The sequence below is a fragment of the Pempheris klunzingeri genome, chromosome 14 (genome assembly GCF_042242105.1).
Source record: "Pempheris klunzingeri isolate RE-2024b chromosome 14, fPemKlu1.hap1, whole genome shotgun sequence".
Taxonomy (NCBI): Eukaryota; Metazoa; Chordata; class Actinopteri; order Acropomatiformes; family Pempheridae; genus Pempheris; species Pempheris klunzingeri.
In genome coordinates, this window is record NC_092025.1 from 11,605,987 (window position 1) to 11,630,172 (window position 24,186).

At 40.9% G+C, this 24,186-nt stretch overlaps 1 protein-coding gene across 1 annotated transcript in view; it reads left to right on the forward strand.

The window, feature by feature from the left end:
* The window catches only part of nrg2a (neuregulin 2a), a 50,740-nt gene that overhangs the window by 13,434 nt on the left and 13,120 nt on the right, over positions 1-24,186 (forward strand). The window contains exons 4-5 of the mRNA XM_070843573.1: positions 19,681-19,801; positions 23,180-23,256. Of these exons, the coding sequence (XP_070699674.1) occupies positions 19,681-19,801; positions 23,180-23,256 (198 nt within the window). The remainder of the gene's footprint in view (positions 1-19,680; positions 19,802-23,179; positions 23,257-24,186) is intronic.

The window sequence follows — 24,186 nt, forward strand, 5'->3', positions numbered from 1 at the left end:
AGACATATGGTGCTAACACTTATGAAAAATGTATTTGATAAATGGTAATTACTGAGTAACAATCATGTATAATGGCAATTAAATAAAATAGGTTAAATCGTGCTCTACACCCTGCAAAGGTCGGGGGAATCCCTGGTGGTAGCACCTGTTTGCCTGAGTGTTTAATGAACATGTGACTGGTGGCCTAGGAAACTCTATATGATAAGCTTAGCAGGCAAAAGTGCATGTAATGCAACAGTATCAAAGAAAATATAATATTACAAAGCAATGAAGAAGTGGGCTGAGGAGTACAGTAGCCACAATGGATAAAACATGACTGAGCGATGATACGGTACACTAGACAGTGTTTTCACTCACAGCACACCCCGTTTAAAACAAGTAAAATGTGATATCCCTACATCTGGTGCGAAGTTTGGGATGTCTTTGATAAACAGGGTGCTAATAGTTAAAGCTGATGTTAAAACACATGTGTCCACATTCGTGCCGATTGCCTTGAATCTCAGACGCATTTGCACGTTTGCGTGTACGTGCTTGCATAAATGCATCTCTCTATGTTCTTTGCGTGGCTGTCTGTCAGCGCCGATGTTCCTGCAAATCACTCCTGGATATTGAAACAATGGGAACACTGTATGTCCTATCATGTGCCATGATCATCAGATGTCTGTCTCCGTGTGTGTTTGTTTGTGTATGTGCCGAGGTGTTTGTTCACTTTTCAATGAAATAAAGTCCCATTGTGTTACAGCAGCATGCCTAGTTCCGTCACGCTTCAGGGGAGAAGGCAAGACAGGGCGAATCAGGGGTGGTATGTCCATAGGCAGGGGGAGGGCTTCACTCAAACTACATACGTCAATAAAAGGAAATGGCAGCAAACAGTGCATGTTGCTGTGATAATCATATGCTGATGAAAGGCTGGAAACGGCAGATGTCGAGAATAAAAGATTGCATTTGCAGAGAATTGTTTGTGACAATAATGGCTTTTCTCTGCCTATGAAACAGGTCGGATTTAAAAACATCTGTTTGAAGCAAACATGCTTGATTTTGATGCAGAGGACATAAAATTCATTTAGACCAAGAGCTGCTTTTCATCCTAAGGTCATAAGAGAGATGGCTATTGTGTCAAAGGGCTGCAGTGGAGTATGCTCGCCTGCTGCAGTATGTTGCCGAAGCAGCATGTAGCCGCAGTATTATCTGTGTATGTGTGCCTTCTAGGGAGGGAGAGCAAGGGGAGGGGTGCAGATGTAGATGGACAGAGAGAGCAAAAGAAGAAGAGAGCGTGAATAAAGGGGGGAAAAATACAAAATGAGGGAATGCATGACAGGAAGCAGACAAAGACATTAGGGATGAGAGCGAGAAGGGGATACAGCCACAGGAAAGAGAGACAGACAGTGAGGGAGAGAGAGAGAGAGAGAGAGAGAGAGAGAAAAGTATGAAGAGGAGGAAGACAAGAGCCCGCTGTGTTGCAGAGGAGACTTTCACACCCATTTTAGAATGCAGTTAGTGCTTGCTAGCCTTGTCCGAGGCACCTTCCCACTGTATCTGATGTCTACAGTCAGGTACTGGAGGATGGCTTTTTTTCTGCCTGTGTTGTTCCACTCACGCTATCTGGCATGCAAGCATGCTAATGCAGCTTGAACCTGCTTTGTCAATGTGAGGTCTCAGAGGAAAATGCAATCATTAGAAATATTGGCCGTCACACCGGCGTGCACAGACAGAAAGAGAAATCTGGGATGATAGAGTCAAACAGCAGCTCAGCACAGGAGCATCATTCTAACCCTCACAGTGAGAGTGAATTTAGCACATGGCTGTGCGTGCCTGCTGTCTGTTCTGGTGAGGACAGACTTTGGGAAACCATCACTCAGCTCCACCACATGGTGAATACAGGCCACCACAAGCTCAGCAGCTCGCACACACTCCTGCACCGTGCCAGTGATTTAACTCATTGTTGTGTGTTGGTGTGTGGTGGAGGGTGGAAGTAGCTTTTGATTCATTTTGTTTGTTTTATTTGTTTATTATATTAGCAGATTTTCTGCATCACTATTTTTCAGGGTAAAGACATAAAATGGGCATTTAAACACTGACACAGTGGTTATTTCAAACACAGCAAAGCATTTGATCAACAAATTTGAATATAAGTAAGACATATTTTTAACCAGGTAAAGGCCTCACTGTGATTAAAAATCTCCTTTGCATGAATGTTCTCTGGCAGCACACATTAAACAAAGTTTTAGACATAAAACATTTAACGGTTACAGACAATATGATTTATAGAAGATATACATACCATCAATTACACAAGGAGTACCAGACAAATCTGATATATAGCCCAGAGGTGTGATTATATAGGAGTTGTCTGAACATTCCCTGAATGAAAAGTAATAGCCTAACATGTCTTATATCAGAGTATGTACACACAGAATCACTGCCACATGCCATAAAAAGCAAAAACCATATAAACCCTTAATATTGATACTACACATAAGGGCTGGCCATTACTCAGCCTAGCCAAGCCATATCAATATTTGTGTAGCAAGACAAATGCGACACCCTTGTAACCGTGAGCCGAGATGTGGAGCAAGTTGTGCAAATTGCCTTGGGCGGGAAAAAATAGCCAGTGTGTTCAACGTTGGACCTAAACTCAAAGCGAATCCCTCATGCATTTTAAATACATGCAGTACATCGTGGCTTCATGCCAGCCATGCAGTTGGCCAATAACATTGAATGATTGGACCTGTGTGGAGGTTTTACTTGTGTATTTCTGTTTGACCAGTGGAAGAAAAATGCACACTGTCAGCTGATGAAGTGCCAGTCACAGTATAATTATTCAGCACAGATGGTTGGATGTTCTACTGAGCCGTTTAAGTTGCTTGTTATCAGTGTTTCAGCCTTAAGACTCATTTAACACTCTCTGCTTCTCGGCGGCTGCATTTTATCTGCTTTGGAGAAACATGAGATCATTCAGTGGAGCAATTTCTGACATTTCTGTCTGGATCCGCAAGACTTTTCTCTGTCTTTTATTGTTTGTATTTTGCCAACTTCGGCATTGTGACAAAATGCATAACAGCCTCCAGCATGTGCGTGAGTGTATGTCTCCTGGTAGTGTAGAATATCAAATGTCCTTGTAGCAGTTTCTGTAACAATTGCTGCCTTTTCCAAAGTGGTGTTTTCAGCCTTATGCCCAACCCCCAGCGTAGAGGACCAGGGACCATTTGTTGTCCATTTGGTCTGACCTCTACCCTGTAATCAGTCTGGCATGGTAAGACCCGCTGGCCTTCTGCAGAACGGTGTAGTATATCATCGACTGCTTTTCTATAAGGCCAGTGTGAAGGAGCAACACTAGTCAAAGTTTGCTTGGCTCCACGTGGCTTCAGATTAAGGCCTCCCATTATCCTACAGGCTGCTGTGTTGTGATAAGCGTTTGTGAGGCAGCCATGTGTCTGCAGGCTGCAGGTCACATCCTTGGGGGGTGCTGTGCGCAGCTCCACTGAGAGAGTGTGTGAGCGTCCAGGAATGTGTTGATGGAAATCACAGCTGAACATATGATTGCTTCAACCTCAGCAGTCATGCTGGGGCCCACCAGCAACAATTTCGCGCATGCACGCAGGCCCACACACGCACACACACACACACACACACACACGCTCAGGCACACATGTGCACATACCTTTACATGTTTTCACTCCATATCCTAAAGCAAACACAATGCAATTGTCATAAGGCTAATGCTTAGCACACTTAAAATGACCTCCGAACTTTTAATGAGTGGACAAAAAACACTTCAGTGACATCATGTAGTGCTCAATTAGTTGAAATATAGACTTCACAGGTTACATATTGATCACTGTTCACTCCAGCGTATATACCATGGTTGGATCTTTGCTTCAACAAACTTTTTCAGGCCACTGCATTGCACATCATTCAGGTACAGAAAATCTATTCATTTATCAATTAAAAACTAATTGTTTATGCATTCCTGTAAAAAAAAACAATGGGGTGTTTGTGATTAGAAGTGATTTGGCACTGCAGTCATCCTCTCGGGGGACCCACAGTATGCCAGAAAACCAGACCAACAAGACACAAACATCTGAAAGTGATGAAGAATCAGAACATTTAGCACTTTGTTGAGCAGTAAACACATCAATTAGCCATCATCAAAAATGTCATAAAACTATGCTGCACACACTGTATTTGCCTTGAGAGGAAATAGCTAAAAAGAGAGGACGTGTTGCACTTCAGGGGTCCTTGGCTCAAATCTCAATTAAGAAATATTTAATTTTTATGATATTTGGGGTACTTATTTCAAATACAGTGGTTAGTTTTATTGGAAAAATTAGGCTTTTAGAAGCCATTTTAGCCTCTAGACAGGTGAAATCATACTTAATGTCCTATAGTCAGGCTCAGTCCTCATACTTAATGAAGACAGTTGGGGACACATAAGAAAAAAACACATCAAAAGATGTTATGATATTCTTTGACTCATGTTTTGGACAGTGTGATTCAGTGACCTTTTAGCCTTGGAGTGGGACCTCATTCTTTTGCTGTTTTTTTAGTGTGACAGAAAGCATGAGCTTGCACAAATAAACATAAACCAGACAAAAACTCCCACAGCTTTTTTCCTATTTTCTTCCAGTAAATTTTCATATCCGTCCTACGTAAGTGAAACATTACAGCAAGTACTACTTTGAACTAGATAAACAACAACTTCCTTTGCTAGTTCTATCCATGTAGCTTGTGTTGTAAAAACAGAACTTACTCACTCTTGCTACGCAAGCGACAAGATAAACTCATCTCTAATAACGCTAAAGGATGTTAGTTGTGGTCGTGGCTGAATGTGGAGTATTTGTACCCCAGTCAATTCTATTGATTGGTGTGGGTAAGCAGCAGCAGCAGGCATGTCTGAGAGGAACAGGCCTTCACATCTGCCAAGCGTTCTGTATTTACAGGCCACTGGAGAACAGCTTGTAGGGTTCCATGGATCAAGCCGCTGTGCTATTAGTCATGCCCGCTTTTTTCAAAATGATCCTCAGTCCCGGGGTCTGGACAGGCATTCCTTCGAGGTGGCCGTCTGATTGCGCCAGAATCTCAGGTCTTGTCAGTTGGCGGGTTTGACTGCAAAATATGGATCCAGTTTATGCACTTTGAAGCAAATGGTGTTCAGAGATATATAAAAAATCTGAATCTATGTTGCTCCAGCTTACAACTGTTAATGCGTACATTAGCTTCCCACAGCGCAAGCAAGAAAATGAAGAAGTTGAAAATAACCTCAGTGTAAAAGTCAAAATGTTAAATGAACAATATCCAAGCAAATGCTGATCACACAAACAGTGTAAAACTAAGTCAATTAATTATTTTCACAATCCATGCTACATTCCCTTCCACTGAAATGAGAGTGTTTGTTATTCAGTCTTACCTCATGACAGCTGGAGCACGTCAGAGTTTAGACCTTGTTTTGAAGTTCACCCACAGTGATGTTTAGTTCCAGCGGCAGTCGCAGGATCGTCACTTCACCCACACTGCGTGTTGTTTTTGTTTATTGTTAGGGCCTTTCTGTATTAGTGGGCAGCATCCGGTAGAGTGGGAAGATCCAGAGTAAATGGAAGAGTTTATGTCCCGAGCGGATGAACACCCACAGCATCATAAGCACACATCACGCTGTCGTGCAGCATCACTGAGCCATCAGGACGCGGCATTCGACGCTACAAATGGGTTCAGTGTACTCATACAGAAAACATGACTGAGGAGGACTTGAACCCCACGCTTTGAATATCATCCAAAGGAATAATAAATCAAAGGGAAATACTAATTCATGAGGAATATCAAGCAGCTTGATGGGATACTATGAGCTCTTGCGTGCCTGTAATGCCTGCAAGGAAAGAAACACCTCCATGTATTTGCTGCTCTTTTGACATCTAGTTGTACATATTTTCATAAGCATGTAAGCCTGTGCATTTGTTTTTTGAATATGCATGCTGTAATTATATTTGGTAACGCCTATACCTTAGTACACCTCAACAAAACATATTAGGCACATTCAGGAACCCTTATCTTAGAGTATTTCAGTTTTCAGATGTATTAATGTGTTTGTTTCTGACACAGGAATGGAAGCGCAGATTTCCAAGCAGCCCCTCAGTTCCAACAACCTCAAGTTAATGTGGTAGAGGATAATAAATGTTAGGTGGCTGACACATAAAACATAAATCCCCTCCCTAATATGTCAGTAATTCATTGCTTTTTGACAGGGGCTATGCATGGTATGAATTACTGGCTTTGACATATATGTCCTAATGTGTTAGAGGAGAGGCAGCTGCTGGATCGTATCATTATCAGAGAGAGAGAAAAAAAAAAAAGATATGAAATAAAATGACTTTATGATGAAGTGAAAGTTTCTCAGAGCATCATTGTGTTTTGCTTGCTCTCTTAATTCACTTTAATCCCGTCAATCCAATGTGTTAATCGTGCACCCTCAATCAAATCTTTGCAAAAACATCTAAGTTATTGAAAACCAAAACACATCTCACTTCTTAGGATATCCAGTAATCTCACTGTGTTATGTGGGACAGTTAAGCCCTCAGTGTGAATGAGTGAGGATATTGCTATGTGTGTGGAAGGAAGCAGCTGTTACACTTGAAGAGCTGAGTGATGTGAGCAGGAGGTGACATGAGGTTTTGCTGTGTGCAGGGCTTTGTTAACTCTTCCAGGGCCCAGGACCGAACTTATCTGAGACTTATTTTAATAGCATAATAAAAGATTCCCTTTCAGGGCCCCTCAGCTGTCCTGGTGGTCTATCCCTAATGGTGACCCCAACTGTGGGTGACTGTGCAAGATTCTGTTTTAACTTGCCAAATATCTAACAAGCAATGCTGTGTTTGTTAATACTTTCAAAGAGGAACAATTATGGACTGAAAATGATTCATTGCGTCATAAAGACTTGCTCGCACTGAGTCAGTAATAATTTGCAGTTGCTTGGAACCGAGCCAGTGCACTCACAACAGGTCTGTGAGCAAACTATTGTTCAGTCACATCAAACAAAATCGCTGCTCCTCCTATTACTTTGCATTTTTCAGAACTGGACATGAGCAATCGTGGGTGTCTTCTCATTTTGAAGTTTTCTTTGAGCACAAGAGGAACATATACTTACCATTCCATTGCTTAAAGCTCAGGAGCACAGTACTATAGTTTGGTTGCCACAGCTGTCTCTCATCCTAAACCTCCCATTACTCCATCACGCTGCTTCCTTTTGTTGGCGATTTTGCAACTGTATTCAGCGCATCACGCCTTTTGGGGTGAGTAAGTTATTTCCTGGGGATTCTGTATGAGTAGTGGGTACAAAGGTACCGTCGGCAGTGTGGAAGCCATTTCCTTTTGAGTGTGTAGGTGTGAGCCGTGGATGGAATAGGCCTCACTTTAATCACTGATACACTCACGGTGAACTCATCCTTTAGTATACAGAGGGCTGGCAGCCTAACAAAACAGCAGTGCTCCGTTGCCCGTTTTCAGGACATACAGCGAGTGTGGGTGGTGTGTGTATATGAGTGAAGGAGGGCTGCAGCACACACACGCACACACACACGCAAGCAGACTGTGTGCTTTCTGACTTTCGGGGAATTGCAGAGGGAAAACCTTTAGTCCTAGCAGCTGGCCACTACTGTAGCTGTGAGCACAAGACCCAAATATGGAGCTGTGTATGTCTTCTGTATCTGGTACATGGTTGCAAAGTCTGCCCCTCCTCAGAAATAAGGGCCAGCTGTTGAAGATGAAGGGCAACAGAGAGATGTGGATGCCTGTGTCCTTTTAAAGTTGTCTAGAATAGTTTTATGATATTAATGTATTGTTTACAGTTCTTGGCAATAGTCATTTATAAAGTTGGAGTTTCTGTATTTTATCGACTTAAGCCCTGGTGGCTCGTATTTCTTTTCCAAACCAGCTATTCTTGCTGCCTTTAGTTTCCTTGGCATCCTCTAGATAATTCTGTGTTATAGGCAAAAGTTGACTGGCAGCCATGAAAATGTAATTTACAATACTGCAAAAGTTTTACGCAACTATGAAGAAATACTGTAAAGTAAGAATGCTTTCAAAATTTTAAAAATGTTAATTTTTATCAATTTACAAAACGCAAAGTGAGCGAAAAGAAGAAAAATCTAAATCAAATCAATGTTTGGTGTGACCACCCTTTGCCTTCAAAACAGCATCAATTCTTCTGGATACACTTACACAGCTTTTGAAGGAACTCAGCAGGAAGGTTGTTCCAAACATCTTGGAGAACTGACCACAGATCTTCTGTGGATGTCACCTGTCTCTTCATGTGATCCCAGACAGACTCAATGATGTTGAGATCAGGACTCTGTGGGGGGGGCACACCATCACTTTCTGGACTCCTTGCTCTTCTTTATGCTGAAGTTTCTAATGACATTGGCTCTATGTTTGTGGTTGTTCTCCTGCTGCAGAATAAATTTGTGGCCAATCAGACGCCTCCCTGATGGTTTTGCATGACAGACAAGTATCTGCCTGTTTTTCTCAGCATTGAAGACACCATTAATCCAGATCAAATCCCCAACTCCATTTGCAGAAATGCAGCCCAAAACTTGTAAGGAACCTCCACCAGCTTCACTGTTGCCTGCAGACACTCATTGTACCGCTCTGCAGCCCTTCAGAGAACAAACTGCCTTCTGCTACAGACAAATATTTAAAATTTTGACTCATCAGTCCAGAGCACCTGTTGCCATTTTTCTGCACCCCAGTTCTTGTTTTTGTATGCATGGTAGAGTAACTTGGTCATATTTCCACATTGGAGGTTTGACTTTTTTGGCCTCAACTCTTCCATGAAGACAACTTCTGGCCAGACTCTCCAGACAGTAGATGGGTGTACCTGGGTCCCATTGGTTTCTGCTGGTTCTGAGCTGATGGTGGACATGTTCGGATTTCAAAAGGAAGTAAGCATAATGTCATCATTTCATCTGCTGGCCGACCTCTGCGTCTACTGTCCTCGACGTTGCCCGTTTCTTTGTGCTTCTTCATGAGAGCTTGAACAGCACATCTTGAAACCCCAGTCTGCTCTGAAGTCTTTACCTGGGAGAGACCTCGCTGATGCAGTATAACCACATGTTCCACAGCTTCACGTTGGTAGCAGAGTTGCTGCTCCTCACCCAGTTTTAAGCCTCCTACAGCTGTTTCTGTTTCAGTTAATGACTGTGTTTCAACCTACATATGAAACTGATGATCATTAGCACCTGTTTGGTATAATTGGTTAATCATACACCTGAGTATGATCCTATAAAATCCCTGACTCTGTGCAAGTTTACCTAAAAGGATTGATGCTGTTTTGAAGGCAAAGGGTGGTGATTTGGAGTTTTCTTCTTTTCGCTCACTTTGCATTTTGTTAATCGACAAAAATGAACTATTAAATTTTATATATCTGAAAGCATTCCTACTTTACAGCATTTCCTCACACCTGCCTGACTATTACACAGTACTGTATGTAAAGAATTTAATTTTCATGCCAATGCCATTAAAATGAAAGTTATAATCTACAAGTCTCTTGATAGCTTGGATCTGTGTATCCTGACGGAAATTCCACTTTTACAGTATCCTGAGTTTTTGATGGACATCGATTATTTAAATCACAAGTTAGCCACTTTCCGCTGGGTTTAATAAGCTGCTCTTCACAGCACTTGAAAGTCAGACAGATGCAGTGTGTAAGTGTTATTTTATCCCAAATTCTTGTGTCATAACCAAGTTGGGACTAGTGTTTTGAGACTGAGTAACTAACTACATTTACACACACTACCTTCCTCTGTCAGAGGGGCGGCTGTCGGTCCTTATGAACAAAAACATCCCTGCTTTCACAGTCAGTGTTAATGTGCTCAGTTCAACTCTGCCACTGCAGTCATGGTGAGCAGACTATTCCGTTAGTCCCTTTGTTATTTTTGTACATTCCCCATGATAAACCCTTGTGTGGTGACAAAGAAATACCATATAAGCTGCCTCAAGTATTCCAGTTTTATCTTGAATAAAATGAACAGGACATCTCCTATTGTTGGTCATTGAGCAGCGTCAGCTGAACAAAGGTGGTTAAACACTTTACTAAATGGCTCTTCAGCAGCACATGCTGAAGAAGAGAGGAGTGTATTTTCACAGGTTACTCTTCTTGGCCTTCAGGTTCAAATGTGTCACCTTAAGGTCACAAATCTGCATCTCTGACCTTTACCAGCAGTGTAACTGTCTGTCTAGTGAGTTTAGACAAAAGACGCCATCAAGTTGAGAGGCTCTAAAGTGGATGACCATATGTGCCGGAAAATGTAGTGGATACTCCCTTTTACCAGAGTGGCTCAGTGATTTCAATCTCTGGCTACTGAGTTTCATGTGTGATTTATTTTAGAGCATATATCCCTGTAGGAGTAAACTGAAATAGTCATTGAGAGTTTTCTTGCTCCCTCTCACCTTTTACTGCTCATCTGTGACTGTAGTGACCATACCTACCAGTTGGGGAATATGCAAGCAGATGGATGCAGTAAACAATTGTTTCTCAGGTCAGAGTGTGGAAAATGAAAGCAACAGGCATCCTCAGACTCAAAACAAGGACGGTTTAGCAGCGGGAGAGCCATGCTGAGCCTGAGCTGCTGCTGAAAAGACAGAGCGGGGAACAGCCCTGTCTGGAACTGTGCCGCGGAAAACACCATGTGTCAAAACTGCACGCATTCTGGTGCCCGCCAGCGTCCATACCAGCACCCGTTTATGCACCCGCACCATACCCTGCCCTTCCTAAGTGCACTTTGCTTCTATTGCAGTGCATGAGCAGCTGTTGTGCAATCACACATGGGGCTGCTCTTTGATTTCACTTCAGTGCTGAGACGATTGAGGCAGGCAAGACCAGGCATATCAGCTATGTGACTGAGAAATGGTAATAGGAGACAAGAATATAAAAGAAGACACACTGGTTGTGGCAGTGGCAGTCTTGCTGAAGAGTGGGTGGTAGATTAATGTTCCTGGCAGGCTCCATTTTGTTCATTTCTAAACATTCCTGTTTCATACTGAAGGTGTTTGAATTGTGGATAATTTTCTATTGAGAAAAGCCTTAAGTGCACTAGCACTCATAATGGGTTCTTTCGTGCGTCCAGCGTACAGTAAATAGTAATTTAATTCCTCTTTCGGCATTTGACATGAAATCTCAATGCTTATTTTGAACTCTGTGCAAAATGCTTGACGACACAGCCGCTGGATATGGCCATTGATTGGGTGTGCCTATACTGTATGTGTGGAAGTAGGTGCGTGCTTGTTTTTTGTTGGCTTTGGCAAGCTGAACTATTTTCCGACTTAAGATCCTGTCGGCAAAGTCTCTTTTATTTACCCTCCTCTTCCCTGCATTACTCCTGTATCCATCTATCTTTTTCATTGGGCCTTTCCTCTCATTTTTTTCCTCTTTTTTCTCATTGCTACTGCATTTGTCTGAACTTGAGCTCCCGTCAAAATATGTTATGGTTCTTAATCTAGAAATGAAAACATGCATTTAATTAAGTATCAATCTTCCATAAATATAAAGGACAACATTTACACGTAGGAGATTCTTCTTGCAGCATGCAAGCAGATTCCAGACATTTATCGCTTTATTATTGGTGTAATTTGTCTCCAGATCCATTCTCTATAGAACTCTAATACCTCTATTAAGTACCACTCCTCCAATATAAATAGCTAAGAAGCCACAAACAAAATACTTTTTTTCTTTTCTTTCATGCATGTATCATCTTAACCCTCACTGCACATCCTCTTTCACCACATCAGACCGAGCTGTCATCAACTTCACATTGAACCGAAACCACACTCACCAAATTGGACTTTTGTACCTTTTCCTAATTTGTTTATCTAATTTATTCTTTCTATCTAGATTAGACTCTCTTTTCAGAAAAGCAGAAAGGAGCACAATGCAGTCCACACAAGAAGTTGCAAGAATGCCGGCCATATGAATTGGCCTCTAGTATAGAGATAAAAGATCTTGGTCCCAGCTGTAACAGTAGACATGTCAGACATTCCCTGCCAAGACTCGGGAGGTGAGGGGAGGGGGGCACTCAGAGCTTTTTTCTGGTACATAAAACTGACTTGTGGAAAAGCATGTCTGGGTGGTAGAGCTATTAGAGATACCATCCTCTTTATGTGTCTGCTGAAGGGTCTGTACTTAAGACATTTATCACTTTCCCATTCGACTGATTTTTATGGCCAGAGTTTAATTTTTCTCCTCGTTTGAATTGGGATGATTTACATGATCTGATAAAAGAAAGAGGTAAAGGGCCAGTGTGGCATTGCAGTATGGTGCCACCTGTTGACACACTACTGGCCAGCTAACGCTTTATTCATTTTATACTGCATATTCATTTATCCGATTTTTTTGTCAAGTATCTGTGTGACTAAAATAGTTTTGCATGTTTCCGAGGCCATAAAAGGATACATTTGCACCATAATCAAACATTTACATGACTGTTAAAGATGTGTCTTAAGATTTTGGACCTTCATGTCCTGTTATACAGTATCTCCACTGCAATAATGTAGAACAGTCAGAGATGGACCGGTCTGCACACTGTTCTCGCTCACTGATATGCCCCCAAATAGACCACATAATTTATATTTTTATCCTGATAACGTTGCTTTTAAGAGAGAACACATAAAGCAATAACAAATTCCAGATGGAACCGATTCACCACTGGTTGAATAACTTCCTTGGCTCTCTCCCTGCACAGAATCAGACTCTGTCCTGTGCTTTGAGATGGTTTTCTGTTCAATTGCAGTGCATAAGTGAAACAGATTAAGCCAAGCTGCAATAAATTATCAACATTTGTCATAAATTAGGGGGACATGTGTATAACTGTGCACCATAGACAGGCCAATTGAAAATGTATTTCATTACACAATTCAACGTTTCGGGCTCGGTTGTGAGGTGCAGCGCAGGGCTAGGATTCAGTTTGAGCGCTTTTTTGTTTGCTGCATATGCACAGGGTGCCTCAAGAGGAAAAAAAAACTGTGCAGCAGGGACCTCTCTTTTCATTTTTACGATTTTCCTAGAATCCTTTGGAGAGCGTGGAAAGACAGGCATGTTTATGAAGGTTTCCAGATGGTCCTGCTTGCACCCCCAGCTTTTCTTTTCAGTTCTTGGGCCATGAAGGATTAATCAAAGTCAGTGGCAAAGGCTGATGGCTAAACACTGTGGCTCTCACTAACCAAGAGGAAACCTCTCGTCAAGTCCAACTCAGATTCAGCCCCTGGGCTACGGGACCGAGGAAAGTTGAAACCTGAGGTTAAAAAACCAAGCAAACTTAACAAAACCCTGGCAACATAAGTGCAGATAAACAAAGTCTGTTTAGCAGGGTGGCTGATCTCCGTCGTGGGTTAAAGAAAAGCAGAGACGACCTTGACAAATACACCTGAGGTCATGTCCTTTTTGTGAGGTGGGGGATTGTATTGTATGATATTTATGGATTCTCCGTTACATGTAAAGATTTTACATGTAACACAATAGATTTCACATGAGTCCATTCTCTAACTCAAACCTGCTCTCAGTGATTCACCACCCTCTCACAAGACACGAAGGAGAGAGACTGCTATGATCAGGCTGCGGTCTCTCTTTTTATCAACCATTTTTAGCCTCATCATTCCCATCTCACCTCTCGGGGATAAATGCAGACAAAAGTGCTGTCTCCGGGAAGAACAAAAGAGGAGTTTAAACAAAACTGTTAATTTCCAAATAAGAAAAAGCTATTTCTATTAATAGTGCTGCCCACTGTTTCCTTCCTTTAATTATCACTTTAAACACTATGCAGAGAAAACAGTCATCTGGTTGACAGGGCTAACTGGAGAAGGTGGAAGAGATGAGCTCTCAAGTGACAGATTACAGTGTGTGTCTTGATTGGCTTGTGAAATACAATGTTTAAATTACACTGCAGCTTTAAGAAGGTTTATAATAATGCATTGAAACAAATATATATATATATATTACTGATACATTACAGGACACATGCAAAAACACTGCCACTCTAACCCGACTGAACAGCTGCTCTACATGGCAACGATGAGCACGTACAGCATTCACTACACATGTTATTATACCAACTGTCCACAGAAACCGCCGTGGTCTGTTCAGAGCAGCTTCACTGGATGATTACAAATGACTCCGCCTCAGATCAGCCATTTGGATTTAACTCCGTTCATATGCAATAACTTGCTTGGATAAAACAATACAAGATAATACAAAAGCAGAGTAGTGATGTCATCACATCTACTGCATCTGACAATAACGGATTTAAAACTACTGCAATTACATGTTTAAAATCAAATATAAAACTTGAAAGTTGTGCTACAGTAGATTGTCCAAACAGCACGATATGTTGAAAACAAAAGGCCACCCACTGTCTTCTTGATAGCAAATGTTTAAACACTAAGGTTACTGTAAAACTGTGCTCTAAATTATTTTTAATAATGATACAATAATAATGAAATAATACATTCTCATATCAAAGGAAAAAGTGTACTGGCATGCTTGCAGATATGTTTTATCAACATAAGTCTACGCTCAATTAGAGGAGAAACTTATTCCCATATGTCCTGCCAAAAGTTATGTTGTAAGCTGTATTATGACCACCCTAGTGCAATAATTTCAATAGGATTTTTTGTACACATTATAAACCCCTGAATGAAATGCTCCTCTGTTGTTTGTATCTGTACCTCTAACCATGTCAATAAATTTTTAGGCCTTGTCATTAGTTTTAATCTGGAGTAAACATGTGGTGCAGCCTGAGTAAACACTGTATTGGCTGAACCGGGTCACCTCAGAGGGAAGACACTGTTCTTGTGTCATCACTGAGGCGGGGTCTGTAAGTACCTCTCCTTTTACGGGTTTTCCAATAAGTGAGAAATGACTACCAGCGACATCTGCGGTGGTCCTCTATTCTAGTAATATCTGTTTGTCGTGTTGTGCGGTCGGCCTGAAGTCAACAGAAGCTCTGATGGTCACTACAACTGTGACGTTAAATGTAAAAATATGAAGGTAGAAGAGAGAAGGAGAAAGGTCAGTCAGTAAAAGGCCTTATCACACAGTGATATTACTTCTGACTAGGGATTTTTGCAATAGAGTGTAATTCATGGTTTATTTCTTGTCAGTACAAATAATTTACATCACACACGGCCAACTCTAGAAGGCACTTATAAGTTTGTATTACTTTTACTTTCATTACTTATTACTTTTAAGTGATTTCTTGACCCTTTTACAACTTGAAATCAATTTAAATGTCACAACCAGCGCTCTCTGCTAGAAATTATGTGTATATACAGCTAATTTGTTTTCACACTTCTTTGCAGGGGCACGTAGTTCCTGCTGGACTGGATTTCCCTAAGAATTTATAGTGTAGAAAGTGCTACATTTATGTACTGCATGCAAATTCTAGGGATTCTTGGTCGTGTTGTATGATGGACGTACAAAGTGCATGACTTTTGCGCTAGAGGCCGGGGTTTGCATCTCTCTAGGATGTTAATTAATGTTTAATGTTTAAACATATTCCGAGCTTATATCCTGTTGCAAATTAGTAGTATATGAACATGACTTACAGGAGATGAGGTTTGAACAATAATGACTAACAGTGTAATGACGGAAATGCCATCACACATTCATACGTTTTTTTTCAAATATCCTACTGACATATGCACTTCAGTTCATACTAGACTGCTCATGACAACAAATACAGTGGCTTACAGGATATAACATTTAAATTCTGCCTGGATATTTAACTGCTGCTCAGCAGGTTTTTACGTACTTTTGTCAAGTTTTACAAGCTTAGTATAAAACCTCAAGTGGGTTCACATGTGTGATTTATAGATTCCCGCTGCCTCAGTTTAATTGTTCTCGCTTTGGCCTCCAGCTGTTTCAATCAGTAGCCATAGCCATAGTAGCCATAGATGAAATTCGGCATAATAATCAGAATTGTTGAATCTCTTCTTCTTAGTAGTTCTGGTACCTTCAAGCTTTCAGTGTGTGTCCAGTGTGTTCATGTTGTCAGAACACCACCAGTATCAGATGCAGATGTAGTTGTGTTTACTTCACAGATTACTGTTTTATTGTGTCCCGGCCCTGTAATGCTGCCATGTCTAGCATGCTGTGTTTCATGATTCTGTTGTTAGCGTATATATTCTTTCCAATCACGTCTTTGTAAACTTGGGACAAGGACAAGTTCATATAAGTTTATAGTACTGAACCCAAGGGGAGTAATTGGAGGACACAAAGGAAAGAAGGGAGGACAGAAGAGAAAAGGAGAAGAAGGGAAGAAAATTGGGACACTGACTGTGCAGTATCATAGATTGGATGTCAGTTGATGACGGCAGGCCAATAACTGCTCTCAGATGGATTGTTTGTGTTAGTATTGGGCGTCATGCCATCTTTGAAGCCACTGAAAGCTAGCTGCTAGCAGTCAGTTGAATGTTGTTGTGGGAGAAAAAAATCTTTATGAAATTATTTGCTGGTTTGAAAGGTTTAGGTTTTGTCCCTCCATGCCCATGGGACACCTTAGATCTATAATGACTTGGTAATTTTCTTAAAGGTATAAAAAAAATGTTACCTTTATCTGATAGGATTCTTTTATAATCCTATTACATATTTTACATACATAAGGCTGGTTGATACATAGCGTGTGTACTCACCTGAGGTTGTTATCATGACTGCACTACAAGACCCTTCAGGGAGGTTTTTACCAATCAGACTTTTACGCCCTCATGCAGCATCTTCATCTTTTTGATAATGTTTAAGTGGACCTGAGATGTCAGTTGAGAGGATTTACAAATTAATTTGCACAGATACTTACAATATAGCCTGTTTTTAAAAGAGATACTGCCATGATGTGCAGCTTTCCTCAGAGAGCATTGAATCGCCCGAAGAGGACTCACTTGTTTATCTTTTTTACTGCACTGAGGGTGAAATAATGTCCACAGGAATCCCTGCTCCTCTTAGAAGCTTTTGAATAAAGGCAGGTGATGTTTGTTGTTTAGGCAAATGAGCCTTGTCCGCTTAGAAGGGTTTGTATGGGCTCTTCACCTGCAGGCCTCCAGCTGGATGGCGAAACAAAACAAGACCGGTGATCCAGCTAGGTCTGAAACCAAGTCTGTAGCTCTGAGCTTCCTCTCAGAATGCAGATGTTCACAAACATGTTACCATATTTTCAGCCAAATAAGGATTTAAGTCTTCCTCTACGTTAATGGAGAAGGATTTAATGAATTCACCAAAACCAAAAAGTCATTCTCAGGAAAATAATGCTCATGGGTCAGAGTTATTTCTCAATGAAAGTATTGTACCTTAATGTGGATCATTTTACTTTGCAACTGAAATTTTATGCAAATCTGACCAAGGGAGTACAGTTGGTGGCCTGCTGAACATTTAATGAAACACAGAAATGTTAATATAGAGATCAATTCTCAGAGCCTTGGTGTAAAAAGTAATTTATGACCTCAAGACAGACAAGAAGTAGGTCGTGGTCAATTAGAATATATTTGTAGTTCAAAGAGCATGAGCTCTAGGTCGTGTAGCGGTCCTCTGTTGACAACAAAGCACAGCGGGTCATTATGAGGCGCTGCAATAGGCTAATTTGGGGCAATAATCATCTAAAATAAGCTGCATTCCCATAAAGTGCCAGATATGAAGCAGATCTTTTTGCCTGGAAAGGATTAAACTAAGCAGAAAAGTATGTCCAGTAACCAAATAAACTTTAGGAGGGAGGAGAACATGTCCACGGTTCACATATCAGCCTTGATCCGTTCTGTGGGAAGTTTACATGTTCGTCACCTCCCTGTGTGGGTTCTCTTCGGGTCGCCTGTTTTCCACCCACAGTCCACTCACATGTAAGCCAGGTGGACTGGAGATTATGTGCGAGTTTGATCATGTATGTGTTTGCCTGCCCTGCCAAGAGGACTGATGATCTGTTCAGGACGCTCCCCTCCCTTCCACCAGTGCAATCTGGGATAGGCCTCTGCCCCAGATAGACATTCATGCTGCCTTTTGTTTTGCGTGTTTTACAGTTCAAGACTGCACAAGGCTTCTATTTTGAGCGTAGGAGGTTTTTACAATGTTTTGAAGTTCCCTATTCCTGATGGCTTCGTCTGATCTTTTTTATGAGGTGTTTTACACGCCAGTGAGAGGTCAGGTGTGACGGCGAGTTAGTTCCGATTAACTGGTGAACCTGGAGATGTTTTTGGAAAATTTTTAGGAGACAGCAGATGGGTGCTGTGTTATGTTTGAGACATTAAATAATTTTCAAGGAATTTGGGCAGAACAGTTTATGGCTTAAGCCCGAACATATTTTACTCCACTCCTTTTTAACTCCAAAAATGAAAAGCCAGCTATAAATCGCAACTGATATCAGTCTCATCTGATTAAACCAGCTGTAGATTTATGACTTGGTTGGTTATTTGGATGGATTCTTGTAATAGTAAATCAGATGAAGAATCACCTGAATACATGCTTACAGCAACTCTGAAAGGAAGAATTTGGGAAGATTTTGATATCCAGTGACCTATCTGGGCGTTTGTTTGTTTTTTTTTTATCAGAAAGAAAGAAACTTTCATTTTTTTGCAGTGAGAACATCTTATTCTGCTAATCAATGGTATTTACTGAAAAATAACAACACATTTGTAGTTTTAATTATGATTTTGTGTTTGCAATGTTACACTCATACTGACAAGTGACTGATGTCATTCATATACTTTGTCATGCTAACTAGCATGGAAATTAAACTCAGTTGTTTTAGCTAAACCTAAAGTGAGCTTCTGAACAAGATGGGGCACACTTCTCCAACCAGAGGAGAGAATCAAGCCTACCTCTTCAACTGTGTAACAAATGGGAGTTGTGAAATCTAGTCCTGGTGGCAAACAGCCTACTATATGTCAGAGCCAGTGGCCCGGCTGAATAACACCCTAGTGCAATTTCTTGTCACAACATTGTGCATGACATGAGTATCAGGCCGCTGGAGCTGATGTATTGCAGTTGTAAAGGTCTTCCAATCGGAAACTTCTGTATCCCTACCAACAAACTGTCACATTCCACTTAGGTGCTAATAGCGTCTGACAGCAGGTACACAGTTGCAATCACGTGTCAACATCTGACATGCGAGGCACACTCCTCCCTTCTCAAGCCCAATCCTGCCACTGTGCACCTCTCTCAGCACAGCGCTTCCTTCAAACGTTCTCGCTTTCGTCCTGATAAGCAGACTTCATCCCAAACATATTATATCTATTCAGTCGGGGGGATTAAGTGCAGATACACGACATTTTGGGCCATTCCAAGGACCTGAGTCAACGCGTAAACAACTCCTACGCAATGTCAGGGAAATATTTATCTTTGCTCATAGAACTTCTTGAGATAGTGTCAACACTGCTTAGAGACACAATTACATTTGTGGATGGAAAACTAAGAGTTCTCGTGAAGCACAAGTGTATAATATGGTTAAAGCTGAGAATAATCGGTGAGATGAAAATAACACCCATGTTCATATTAGATGAAATTCCTGACATTATGTGTCATGATGTCTCCAGGTTTTGACAACAAATTGTATTTTTAAATCATCATTTATTCATCGCAATGGAGCTACTGACACATAAAGGATGAATTAAGATTAAGATAAATGCAGCTGGTGGTAATGTGTATTTCTCTTGATTTTCTTTTCTCAGTAACCACAACGCTATCTCCAGGCTCAGGCCACGCCAGAAGATGCAACGACACAGAGAAGGCCTACTGTGTGAATGGCGGCGACTGTTACTTCATACATGGTATAAATCAGCTCTCCTGCAAGTGAGTTATCTCCTTTGTTTTTGGGTTTACTTTGAAAATGCAATTTTCATTTCGTGCTGTGTTCATAAATAACTCTTTTTGTGACATCCTAACTAACATTTTTCTTATCCTGCTGTTTATTTTCCTGATAGCACTTGATTTCCGCTCTTCTTTCTTTCAGCAGCAGCAGCAACACATCACAGGAAAATCCTGCCAGTCTGCCTAACTACCCACCTGTTGTGTATTTTAACACTAATAATGGAGTGAGGCGGTGGTGCGCTCATCCTTTTAAGTCATGTTTAGTGTACAGGGGGGCTGCACATTAAAAGCCTTTTCAAAATGTCATGAGTCACTGGTTTAGTAGTGAGCAAATATTTATGCCTGTTAGAGGCCCCCAGTGAGGTAAATAGAATCATTGCTTACATTTGAGGTCCTTGGCAGAGGGGATCAAGACCCGAGTGTAAAGTGTGCTGGAGGAACCATGTATCTCAGCTTTTCAGGAAGAAAACAGGTTGACATTATCACAGAAACAACCTTTTTTTTTTTCTTTGACATTTACGTTTTAGTTTGTATTACACTCAAAGTCAAGAAACATCATTCGGTACAAACTCAGGAGACGATATCATTTAAAATAAACAGTTCTGTTCCTCGCTTTTTGTGTTTTTCAGAACACTGACAAATTTTGTATGCGTAAAGAAGAAATTGTGAGAACGTTAACCGATTAGGCCATTGTCATAAAATTAAATATGCAAATTATTTGGATATGTAGGTCATTGCTTAAGCACAAAATGCCAGACATTCACTGGTTTTCTTAATAAACTGAATAGTTTGGGTTTTGGACTGTAGGTTGGTGTAAACTATAGGTGTAAACTATACTAAACTAAAAGACTAAAAGATATGTCTATTAATTGGGAAAATAAGTGTTAGCTGCACCCTAGCTTTATTCAGCATAGTGTCACTGCAAGACACTGGAACAGCAACTGATACCCTATTAGTGTACTTAGTGTACAACACAAAATATGAGCATTGCCTCCTGTCATGGTTGTCAAATATTATGTTGCATGTTCTGTTCGACCATATGTCATCATAGCATAAGTCCTTTGGCTGGTTTGATGTAGAGCTGAAACATTGGCAAGGCTTTTGTGCCCAGTTGGCCCAAGGAAGAATGCTCGACAAGCAACGAGGACATGGCTGCAACAGCCGTTCAATACGCTGTGTACAAATTGGAGGCAGCAATAACTCAATTGCTGCAGCTAATTCACTCACGTCTGGGGCATGGGTCCAGAAAAGTTGGATAATGCAGTGAAGGCCTGCAGGGATTTGTTGCCCCACAGCCATCTCATTCAATATAGGCCAGGCTTCAGTGGGTATTACTCACTGGCTAAACAAGTCCTGCAGACAGCTAGTCCTACTTTTATGCCCAGCTCCTCCACTTTGAGGTATAAACTTTGTTTTGAGGGGAAGTAAGGTTAATAAATGACCCAAAGTAAGTAACTCACTAAAGTAAACGTGTTTTTGTGATGATTTTTTTCAAATAAATTAATTTTTAAAAAGCAAATTGGCCGCTTTAAAACATATAAATCATAAAAAAATATATATATATTGTCATCTTCACATAACGCATATGGATGGACATATGGATGCCTTCTTCTCAGCCAAATCTAAGATAATATTATTTGTTCACTATGTTTGTTGCTGTTTTTGACTGGCTGACACATCAAAATGAACACCAAATTGGAGTCCGTCTGACTAACTTTCCAAAATCCCAAGATATTCAGTTTATAGTGATTAAGAGACAAGCAGCAGATCTCACATCAGAGGAGCTGGAACCAGAGAATTGTCGGGGATTGTCAAAATAGCTCCAAATTAAATTCCTGTCAATGAGGCGACCAATGGTTTCAGCTCTATAAGAATGTATAAAAGTATAAAGTAGAATAATCAACAGGGCGCACTGGGAACTTTAAAAAAAAAAAAAAACCTCTTCCTGGCAGGACTTGAGAAAGGAAGAGATTTTGCAAATCTACTGTATATTCAGTATGTACTATAGAAGCATTATATAAGGACAGGTCCTGCTTCAACTCTGGCAACACTTGTTAAAACATTCTTTTCCCTCTAAATGTTATGTGTTTATTTTCTCATTTATTCATTTATAATGACTAATGAATGATGGCGATGATTTATTTCCTCTTTTGTAAACTAAGGATAAAAGAGGGATAATAGAGTTTGCAGCTGCGCCTCAGTGGACATTTGCATGCTCATCTGATTGTTGAATTTTGTAGTGACAGTATACTTCTTTCATCTTTCAGCCGTGGCCGAGGTGGTGCTATCCCCCAGTTAAACACCATCACTCACTATGAGTAATTCAATGCTGAATGTTATGGCGCTCCTGGGAGACGTTGTGTGAAACCAGTAAATCACGAGCAATGACCTTTGTGGGATTGGTGGTCTAGTTGTGACTGTGAGAGGAATGTCGGTGCCCCTAAAAGACCAACTGCTCATCCTAAAGGGATTATAATGAGGAAATATAGTTCGGTCCAACACAAATGATCGAGGCGATGTTGCAGTAGTCTGACATAAAGCTAAACCTTTTCTTAGCTCTGACTTGTGTTTCAAACTGCCAGTAAAACAAAGAGAGTTGTCAAATGTTCAAATAGATTTTTTTTAAAACTGCAGATACAAATTCAGGATTTTGTTTTACTTATTGTATTTATTTTTTTTGGGTTGTTTTTCTTTTATGGATTATAAAAGTGTGTCACAGGTTATGAAAACAACTACCGAGCTCCCAACAGGCACCAAGAGAAGAAACCACGTTACCCCAATTTCAGCTTTGCTGCACAGACTTCATTCACAGGATTGATTTATTGATCGCCTACAAACCAATGCATGTTTTATCCCCTGATACATTTTTTTTGTCCCTGTGCACCTGAACATCGCTCTTCTCTCATCCCCCCAAAAAATACAGTTACAGAGTTCAAAAAGAGAGTGAGCTTTTGCTGTGGGAGCTGATGAAGTCTATTCATAGCCTTTTACATCATAATTTACTTGTGGTTTTTTTCCCTACCTGCTTTTTATTGCATTTTTGGATTGATTTATCATTTTTATATTTTTTTACTTTCTTTCATAGTATACCGTGGGTCACTTTTAGTAGCAGTTTATCTTGTTTGTTGTTTTACTTTTCACTTTTAAAAAATTTTTCAGAGGTGAAACAGTTTATTGATATCAGTGAACGCTTGGGTCACCTGTGAAAGTCATAATCATTTCCACGTTTTTTTTTCTTTTTCTTTATCCATATAGCTTCGCTGTGACCTTAAACAATATTGTTATGGTCATAGTAACATTTACAGTGCACCTCACTTCCTGTGTTTTTCCTTTTCATAACACTTGTCTGCTCCTTCCCAGATGTCCGGATGGATACTTCGGCCCGCGATGCTTACAGACTGAGCCGCTGCGGTTGTACATGCCCAATCCTTTCAAAAGTATGTTCGCTTGATATGAGCAGCTGAGAACAGAGACACAGTTGTCACTGGATTACCTCTGTGGACTCCTGCTGCCACCCCCCCACCCAGTTCTCTTCCTCTTTCTCCTCCTCTTTCTCCCTCTCAGGTCAACACGCAATGAGCTGTGCACTACACCATGTACACGGCGTACATCCATGGGAACACTCTGCTTCTGCTGTCTGTAGATGTGCTGTTGTTCTAATTCTGTGTCTCTCTGCCTCTCTCCCTCTCTCTCCCTCCCTCCCTCCCTCTCTCCCTCCCTCCCTCTCTCTTCACTTTTTCTTACGCATACTCTCCTTTTCACTCCACCCTCGCCCTCTCTCTCTTTCTGTTTTCTTTCTTTCTCACTCACCCTCCACCCTTCTCCTCCCTCTCTTTTTGTGGCTTTGTTTCTTTCCATCAGGTGTCCAAATGACTTTACTGGTGATCGCTGTCAAACCTACGTTATGGCCAGTTTCTACCGTATGTCAATTTCCTCTTCTGTCACTCTGTCAGACTGTCCTCGTGTCATGCGTGCATGCTGGGTGTAGAGAGATTGCATTAATTTCCTGTTATTACCTAATAGTTCTGTCTGTGCGTCCTCCGATGACTCATTTACAAACTGGCATAGTGTAGTGGAGTCTGTTATTGTGTTTGGTCTGCATGTGATATTGTGTGCCCTTTAACTAGCAGTGTATTGCATGTGCACTCTCAGAATACAAGCTGATAGTAAGTTTGATAGCAACAAGTAGGCGGATGAATTTAGATGCTTTGAGGAAGTTCATATGCACAAACTCAGCTGCATGTAACAACACAGTCCAATGGCAAAACGATTACTACAACCCTGCCTTTAACTCACCTACTAATGCTGCTTGTTTATGCAGTGAGCTCCTGTCAGAGGTGATGGATGGAGAGCCAGGCCTGCACAAT